Genomic DNA, 9,722 nt, shown 5'->3' on the forward strand with positions numbered 1-9,722 from the left:
TCTGTCCTCAGGTCAGTTTTTTATAAAAAATTTAAAAATGTTTTTGCTGCACTTCATGACAATTCCTTTGTTTGAATAATATTTCAGTAGAAATTTATCCTACTGATGGAATCACAAGCTCCTTTAAAAAAGAATTTTAAGGAGAATTTCATTATTTCTGTCATTACTGGATAAAAATGAGTAATGAGATTTAGAGAAAAACTGCTTTAATGTTCTAAGTTTAACCATTTCTAATCTGATCTAATGTCAGCCTCACTGATAGATGACAGCTCTCTGACAGCCACAGCAGAGATGTTTCACTGAGTTACTGTTAAAGGTCAGAGGTCAGTCAGTGAAAGAGACTCAAAAATTAGGACACGAGAATATTGAAAGAGAGAAATGAGGGAATTAAAGAAAGTAGACAAAATTAAGTATAGCAGGGCACAGATAAGAAATGAGATGAACCAAGAAGACCAAAAGAAAACTCGGTTGGTGGTTCGATCCCTGGCAGCTCCAGCCTTCTTGCCAACATGTACTGCACCCATTTATTGGAGTGTGAATGTTAGATAGAAAGCACTTAGGCATAGAAAAACAAGTGCTAATGTGAATGGGTGAATGAGTAATGTTGTATATAGCCCTTTGAGTGCTCAAGTAAAGTAGAAAAGTGCTACATATGAACTAGTCCATTTACCAGTGTCAGTGTGACAGCTGAAATGTGTTTGTCTTGCCCAGCACATGAGCTTTTACTCACATAACCACCACTTCACATTATCCCCAGAGAGAGAAATCTGTGTAGACTGCCAAATCACTGATGGAAAAGGCCAGAGCCAATCAGAGGGAACCCTACCTGAGTCTCCTGTAGACAGCTTTTCAGCTGTTCGTGAGTCATCATCTGCACTCAGTGGTACCAAACACTCACCAGCAACTTGAGCCAAAAGTGGCCAGAGATGTTCATGCTAGGTGAGGTTACCAGCAAAGTCAAGAGCATTCATCTCCAAGAGCATGACCACTGGAAACAAGCAATAGTCACCAAACAAGTTGAAACAGATTGATTTTACCAAATATGCACAGCTGAAGATGGACAAGAGTACAGGAAAAACAAACATCACCCTCCCTTTATTTTCATGTAAATCAGTGTAAATCACTTTGGTTTCAAATGTGCTATATAAATAAAATGGATGGATTAGCCCTTTGACAGTACCCCGCCTCTCGCCCTATGGCAGCTGGGATAGGCTCCAGCTGTCAAGCCTAGAACTGTCCTGAACCTATAAGACCAGGGAAGTCTATACATTCCTGCCTGTAAGCAAGCTAAACGAGTGCTTTTAAAAAAAATACAACTATGTAAATAGTTCATCATTACTGTATTTATTTACTGTTATTTACTGATATTGGTAATTTACAAAGATGTAGACTGGAGTTCTACACCCTGGTTATTTTAAGACTGGAAAAGACTATCAACTATTATCATGTTGCTCCACTGCATGTTGCTCGTGCCAGTTGCTCACTGGCGCGAGCACTGGCACCTGGGCGGTGGAGGTGCCGGTGCACGTGCCAGTGAACTGGCACCTCAGCGGTCATGCCAGCCACTTCACACTTGGCTGCGAACTGTTCCTGGAGGCCACCACCTGATGAAGCTAACAAAACCGCATCATGCGCAAAAAGCAGAGATGAGATTCTGAGGCCACCAAGGCGAAAGCCCTCCGCCACTTGGCTACGCCTAGAAATTCTGTAATAAACAGTGCATTGTAAATGTAAAAAGGCAGACATCTGAGATGAATAAAAAAAATAAAATAAAAAAAAGAGCAGGGACATATTGAAATTAAAATCCGATCTTGTTTTGTGCATTTTGGTGACTCGCTGTGGGCTCATCCTTATTACAGGCTGCATGGTGGAGCAAGGAGGTGAGACCGATGCAAAGTGGCATAAAACAAAAACCCTTTTACTGTTAATATGCATGGTTAAAATAAATATCCTTCTAACATTTTTCATTAATGTCCTAATTTTCTTTTTCCTTGTGAGAAATCCGTATTGTTACATCCACATTTGCACTAGATCAGGGGTAGGGAACTCCAGGCCTCGAGAGCCGGTGTCCTGCTGGTTTTAGATGTGTCCCTGAACAGCACACCTGAATCACATATAGAAGTCATTAGCAGGACTCTGGAGAACTTGACTGCAGACTGAGGAGGTAATTCAGTCATTTGATTTAGGTGTGCTGGATCAGGGAGACATCTAAAACCTGCAGAACACCGGCTCTCGAGGCCTGGACTTCCCTACCCCCAGAGGTGGCAAAAGTACTGACATTCTGTACTTAAGTAGAAGTACAAGTACTTATGTTAAAAAATACTTTAGTAAAAGTCAAAGTACTGGTTCAACTTCTCTACTTAAGTAAAAGTAAAAAAGTACAGGCTCTGAAATGTACTCAAAGTAAGAAAGTAAAAGTAGTTCTTTGGAGGATGTTTCTACCTGCTATTTTTGTGTAAAACAAACCGAACCTCATTATATATTATTGTAATAATATAAAATAGTACATGAGAATACAAATGTTATTCCAATCTAAATTTTAATCCTAATGAATGCACTCAGCTTGAATCTGTTATGTAGGACACAAACTGTGAAAGGGAATTTAAGCACAGCTCTGTTCTCTGTGTCCTCCATAGTAGAGGGTGACTGTGCCTCCACCTAAACACCAACATGAGGATACTCAGGGGTTACAGTGGGATTCAGAAGGTGGAGGAACCCTAAGATCAGCTGTAGTGGCTCTGCATGGGGAGAAGAATCACAACTTTCTATTGTGAGCTGCAGTAAATGATGTTGGTGTGCAGGCTGTGATCAGCTGACCTGCTGCTGCTGCTCTGAGGTTTACTGCTCTGTGTGGATGAAGTGAACTCACAAAGATGTAACCCAGTATTTCACAGCTCTCTGAGCTGATCTCCATCCCCTACACTGACAGCATACAGGCTGTAGAAATGTTGGATTCAGTGAATGAATCTCAGCATCAGCAGCTTCAAACTCATCTCTGCTGCACTGATGTAACCTGTAACTCTGACCATGAACAGAAACACTGTGCTCCAGTCCAACACAGAGCTTTACTGTAAATACAGTACAACAAACTAACCTAAACTGCAGTATTTTCATACAATCTTTGAATTACACAAAGTCAGCATACTTCAGTTTGTTTTCCACTCCTTACCTTTAATTCTAACCTCTCTCCTTCCTCTCCTGTCCTCTTTCTCCATCTCTGAGTGAACTTCTCTCTCTTTGCTCTCCCTGAAATACAGCAGCTCTTCTTTTAGCTAGCTGTGTAACAAACTGCACATACTTTGTGTGTTTGCTGATATTTGTTGAGCATTTAGAAACGTTGCATTTACCTGCCACACGTTACTCCCTTCATGCTCGCTCCTCTTCAGTAGCGCTAGCTAAGCTGTTTATGTGCCGCAGCGCAACTTACGGACTCGGTCCGGCCCGATTATAGCGCTATAAATGATACATTAATTATATGGGTTTGCGTATTTAATCCCTTTGTACGAGATAAGCCCCGGTGATGGAGGATACGCAGTACGATTGTCTCTTATATGTTATTATTCCTCCATTTAGGCTCAAATCGTTTTATGTTTGAAGGCGCACTGACCGGAAATGCAAACTTCTCTCTGACGTGTTAAAAAGTAACGAGTCTGTTTGAAAATGTAAGAAGTAGAAAGTACAGATACTTGTGTAAAAATGTAGGGAGTAAAAGTAAAAAGTAGTCAGAAAAATAAATACTTAAGTAAAGTACAGATACCTGAAAAATCTACTTAAGTACAGTAACGAAGTATTTGTACTTCGTTACTTCCCACCTCTGCCTACCCCTGTACTAGATAAACCCCAGAAAATCTCCCTTGCTCCTTCTACCACTGGAGGTGCCATTCTAAACCGTCAGAGCTGCTGGGGCAGGAAACGGATTAGCTCTAACCAATCAGGGTCCCGAGATTTCAGTGCACAGTTTATCGCGCGACCTCGGGTCTTCCTTTCCCCTTTTCGCTCTGAGTCCAAGATGGTAGGTTCTGCTAGCAGAATTTGTAAAAGGCGATAGTCAGACTATCCGAGGTCATCCTCTGAATTAAACCACCTGATGTTTTAGATGAAAACATTTGCAAGTTTTAAACATACTTTATGTCGCAGCCGTGCCATGATTTCGTGTGGTTTGACCATATAATTAGCAGTAGCCTACATTCTTAGGAGCCGACATCGGCAGCCGGTTTACGCTTTGGAGTTGATCATAAGTCAACTTTAAAATGGATTAAAGATGTCAGCTATTATCTCAGGTCACAGTTTATTCTACCCCCAATTTTAGCGTGTGTTTCTAAATATCAAAAGTTCCTGTATTTGGCACCATTGGCTTGATTGATGTGGCGTTCAGAGTTAGCAGTTAGCTGCGAAGTGTCAACGTGTGTACCGGCCGCTGCTGTGACCATGAGTATGAGCTGTGTAGTGTGTTTTAGTGGTGAATGTTACTCTGTTTGTGGTGTGGCATTGATGAACTTGAAAATAAGTAATTGAGGTTAGATGTATGAGGTGTTTAAGTAAAGCTTATATGTGCTGCCTAACTGTTTAATACATGGATGTGTTTCTGATCTTCTCTCCAGGGAGTCGACATCAGGCACAACAAGGACCGTAAGGTGCACAGGAAGGAGCCAAAGAGCCAGGATATCTATCTGAGGCTCTTGGTCAAGGTAAGTTATACTGATTTCTATTACCTTGGCTTGTGAAGTTCTGAGCTGGGAGCTTGTACATTTGAACTACTAAACAGTCTAAAGCATTACTCATCCTGACCACCCTGGTGCGTTTTTCCTTTAACAGTTGTACAGGTTCTTGGCCCGCCGCTCCAATGCTCCCTTCAACAGGGTCGTCCTGAGGAGGTTGTTCATGAGCAGGACCAACAGGCCCCCCATTGCCATCTCCCGCCTGGTCAGTCTCTCTTCCCCTCACCTTGATTTTCACACCCACCCTCCCGTTTGGTCTTACTGTAGTAACTTTGTGTTATGGAAGATAGCTGGTTTAATGCATTAGTTACAGTATGCTGTAGACTTTTAGTCTTTACCATCCCTAGCCTGATGTAGTGAACTCTGCAGTGAACTTAAAATAAATATAAGAGGGCTATCTGGGGGTTACTAAGGTTGTGCATTTTACAGTGTACTTGGGCTTAATTTAGTGTGTCTTCCTACTTATGAGAGATGCACCGATTGCCATTTCCTTGTCTGATCCTGATTTTATTTTTCTTCATGTGTGATCTGGCAGTTTTCTTTCTAAGAACTATAATTGACACCATATACAAATAAAAATAAATTAAGGCAAAAATTACTTTAATAATAAAAAAAGTATTAAACTTTACAGTTTACCCGAAACTGCAGTAATTTACAACTGAAAATTAGGCGCACTGGTACTGCAAAGAGGCACAAATGACTAACTGAAAATGAGTTGCTGTACACCCACCTTTACCTGGCAGCTTTTACCTTGCCAAACAAAACAAGGTGCAGCAGATTTATGTAACAAGATAAATGTCGGGTACTTGCATTATTTTCCAGTATGTATATGTTCACCAGATAGCACGATATCGACCTTTTTCTATTAACTTATCTCCATAATTTTACTGTTTACAGCTTTGATCCTTTGCTCATACTGAGCTTGCTTGCCATATGACTAGCTGCTTTTCCTTTATTAGCTTCTTTAAAACCTCCGTGTTTAAGTTCTGATTACATTTGTTAGAAATGTTTTTGCCGCCGTTTTCACTCACAGTGAGGACATCCCATGCTAGCAACATGTCAGCGTATGGCTGTGAATGTGCGTGTGACTTCTATTTTTCCCCTCTGTGGTACTGTGAATGTATTGTGCATTCGTGAAACAGACTGGCTCGCACTCAGTCATATGGGAGGCTAACCGGCCAGTCACTGCTAGAAAATCAGACGATTCTGGTCCCTCATCGCTACTACTTGTCTCACTTTAGCTTTTAATGTTTCTCAACACAGATTCTGTAAAACAAAGCATTGGATTATTGATTTTGATAAAGATCTTTAATCACACTTTGAAATAACCCCAATTTATTTTTTTTAACTTTTTTTACCCCCTAGATCCGTAAGATGAAGCTCGCTGGCCGTGAGAACAAAATCGCTGTCGTCGTGGGAACAGTCACTGATGATGTCAGGATTCAGGATATCCCCAAGCTCAAGGTAGGCCTTATATTTTAGAAATAAACATTGAAGTTCACCCACAGAAAATACATTTACTAACTGGTTCTTCAACATTGTAAAGCTGTCTCCAGTTTAGACCTCAACTCCTGTTTGTTGTCCCACAGATCTGCGCTCTGAGGGTTACTGATGGTGCCCGCCGCAGGATCCTGAAGGCAGGAGGTCAGGTGATGACCTTTGACCAGCTGGCTTTGGCCTCTCCCAAAGGAAAAGGCACAGTGCTGCTGTCAGGTAATGTTGAGTTGGATCTTATAGTAAATGCATTCCACCTATCCTATTTTGTGAAAAGAGACATGTTATTACTTGATACCCTAAAAGGTGGCCCACAAAGAAGATTGACCAAATAATCACTGAAGTGTTTAGTTTGCTGAAACTGTAGTGCTTCAGTAGTTATTTGGAGAATAAATAATCACCATAGATGATGGTGCATCAGACAACTATTCTTCTACTCTTAAATGGAAATCAATATTTTATTTCTGCGCATGAGAACACTGGCTGAGTTATGCATGCAGATGGTTATCTCAGGATCTGTTCTCATAAACCACATAAGACTTGTATACATCTCCTTTATTTTTATTTATTTATTTATTTTTTTGAGTAATTTTTGTTGTGATAGAGACCCAAGGACTAACTTTCACTTATTTATTTGGGTACCAAAAAAACCCCCAAAAAACAGAAAATTGGCAAATAACACCAATAACCACTTGTAATAAGAGCTGATGAGTGGGCATCATACTGTGCAAGTTTTTATTGTAAATATTCATGTCTTGTACTGATCGTTACAGGAGGAGGAGGAAGTTGGCCAAGATTTAGGATAATCAGTATAGAATTACAATAAAAACATAACTTTTTAAAAGCAGCTGACTCACAGCCCAGTAAACATACAAAGTCTCAATAAACATGTCCAAAGCCTCATCAGGCAAAGTGTGATAGCAAATTTAACCAAATATTAAAACTAAGTAAATTTCCTCTTTTTTTATGTTAAAGTTTACAAAATCATTTTGGTTTGTCTATTTTTTTCCCAAAAGTGTAGTATTTGTATTTATTTTAGTTGATTAAAATGTTTTTTCACATCTAGTTTTAATTTTTTGTGTAGTTTTAGTTAACTATGATAACCTGAATGTGTTGCTGTTGCAGCATTGCATTGAACATTCATGTTGTCAGCTGTCAAAACAGATTGTTCTTTTCAAAACAGCCCCAGAAAATTACATGAAATGAGTGTAAACATTAGTTTTGGGTCTGTTATAAGTTGTCTGTTGTACAGTTTGCGTATTCTTATTTCTTCAGATCTTCAGTATATCTGGTAGGCAGATATACTTCATCAGTCTGCATCCTGACCCAAAAGCTGGACCTGATATCGTTGGATCGATTCACTTCTGTGTTTACGTTGCCATTCCTCAGCAGCAGTTCACTGGTTGCTAGCGGGAGCGATAGCATAGCATGTAGAAGCTGACAGCAAAGGGTCAGCAGTTTGGACGTGCTTCACAGCTGCTTTGCAGACAGATTTTGTTTGCAAATGTTTCTTTACAGAACTGCAAACTGTTAACAATTGAGTTAACACAGCTGAAAAAGCTCACACAACTATGCTGCTTTACCCCTCAGCTTCTCTCTGTTATGTAATTTTGTTATCAAAAAATATTAGTTGAGTACATTTGTTTCACATTTTATTTTCCAAAATTAGGAAAGTGGTGTCAGAGTAAGTCCTGATGCAGGGATGCAGCTTATTGATGTAACGGTGGTATTGGATTGATACTTGGTATCAGTAGATACCTGAAGCCAGGGTATTGTAATTTGGAAAAGGTTGGATGCATGGATCCCAAATATCTACAAATCTGATCTGTAACAATGTGATTCTTGTACTTAATCTGCCACATGAAGGTAGAAACAGGCAAACTGTATTTTTAAAAAGTGAATTAAATTTCCAGTTTGACTGGAAGTGCTCCTGGGTTTCCATCAGTTATGACTTGTAGCTTTCTACTAGTAATGACGTTAGCTGGTATATAGCATTTATATCTACTTTTAACTCTTAATATCTGTTTGTCTTCCAGGACCCCGTAAAGCAAGAGAGGTGTACAGGCACTTTGGAAAAGCCCCTGGAACCCCTCACAGCCACACCAAGTAAGTGTACACCCAGTATTGTTGTTGGTGTTGTAAACAATTAAACCTTTAACTAAAGCTGGTTACACACATGGATTTTGGACTGTGTTGAACGAATCAGTGAGACCATTGTCCACGCTTGCCCCAACTAGCCCTTTCTCATCTGTAGCTCACAAAAGGAGATTATCAACATCAGCGTTCTCACTGCTATAAACACTGTTTGGTTTTACCAGGGCTACAGTGCATGTGTGAGAAACCTCTCAAGGGATTCTCAGTAGTTGCACTGTTGGTTCATGCTTTAACCACTCTAATGCCTGAGAGTTCACCAAGGCCAGAATTAAGATTCCCTTATTCTGACATGCTTTTTTTTAAACTGGGGTTACATTTAGATTAGACATAATCAATACACATCCAACACTCTCCATCTATAGCTGTTTCTCTGACTCCTCTCCTTAGAGAAGATTTGATTAGCAATTGAAATACCACCCTTTCAAAAGTGAGAATTGGCAAGCACCCTATGTCAATTTATCAGCTGATTTATTTTTTTTAAAGTGGTGTCTCTGGTACATGTATCTTGATTTAATCAGGGTTTGATATTTGAACCCAAACAGAAGTTGGTGGTGTTGTGCTGTTGTCAATGTAGAACAATGATTTTCACACATTAATAACACTATTATAAATTAGTCTTGCAATATTTAATTTAACCAGAAGACGCTGTGCAGAGAAACTTTAAAACTGTTTTGTACAAGAAAATGCACAGTAACTCATAACATAAACCATACGTGTGCAAGACTGCAGGCTTTGTAGTAGTGACAGTACATCAGAATGTAGTTACTGGTAATGAAGCCTGTCTTTAACACGTTAAAAACCTGTTGGGCTGGTGTAACGTATAAATGTGTGCCACGATAAATGTGCTAGACAAAATAACCCCCAGCACTTTGTTCCAAACAAATAAAGCTCTTAGGCTGAGCCATCAACATATTTGGATTGTGAATCACAGGATGATGTAAATGCTTAGCTATGAAAGGCTTCTTTCAAATACCTGCTGCACAGTCTCGCAGAGAAGAGGTGTGTTAGGTGTGTGTTGCCACTATGCTATTTTTTAACCCCCCCCTTTTTTTTTGTTTTGTTTTTTTGTCTTTGTCCAGGCCCTATGTCCTCTCCAAGGGCAGGAAGTTCGAGAGAGCCCGTGGTCGCAGAGCCAGCTGCGGCTACAAGAACTAGTGTGTGCTTTTGTTTTCACTCTGCTACCAATAAAAGGCTGGCTGTACAAAATGTCTTCTGGGTTTTATTTGACTGCTCACTCACCCTTGCAAAATGCACCCTTCATTGTTCACATGAAGCTCGTTTTAAAGCAGCAGCCAGGCATGAGCTGATTGGTGTGTAGCTGCTTAATAGACTGAGGCCTCACCATAAATGTTGCAG

General features: G+C 40.0%; 1 protein-coding gene across 1 annotated transcript; it reads left to right on the forward strand.

Moving 5' to 3' along the window:
- The first annotated feature begins 3,882 nt into the window (after positions 1–3,882).
- rpl18 (ribosomal protein L18) lies at positions 3,883–9,572 on the forward strand. The gene is made up of 7 exons (XM_030749915.1): positions 3,883–4,012; positions 4,602–4,688; positions 4,816–4,923; positions 6,084–6,182; positions 6,308–6,431; positions 8,249–8,318; positions 9,446–9,572. The coding sequence occupies exons 1-7, from the start codon at positions 4,010–4,012 to the stop codon at positions 9,519–9,521; spliced, it is 567 nt and encodes a 188-aa protein (XP_030605775.1). The 5' UTR covers positions 3,883–4,009; the 3' UTR covers positions 9,522–9,572.
- Positions 9,573–9,722: the final 150 nt, after the last annotated feature.

Source organism: Archocentrus centrarchus, chromosome 16 (genome assembly GCF_007364275.1).
Source record: "Archocentrus centrarchus isolate MPI-CPG fArcCen1 chromosome 16, fArcCen1, whole genome shotgun sequence".
In the NCBI taxonomy this organism is placed as follows: domain Eukaryota; kingdom Metazoa; phylum Chordata; class Actinopteri; order Cichliformes; family Cichlidae; genus Archocentrus; species Archocentrus centrarchus.

Coding starts and splice junctions, on each gene's coding strand:
- rpl18 (XM_030749915.1), top strand. Junction 4,689..4,815: donor ATCTGAGGCTCTTGGTCAAG/GTAAGTTATACT, acceptor TTCCTTTAACAG/TTGTACAGGTTCTTGGCCCG. Junction 6,183..6,307: donor AGGATATCCCCAAGCTCAAG/GTAGGCCTTATA, acceptor GTTGTCCCACAG/ATCTGCGCTCTGAGGGTTAC.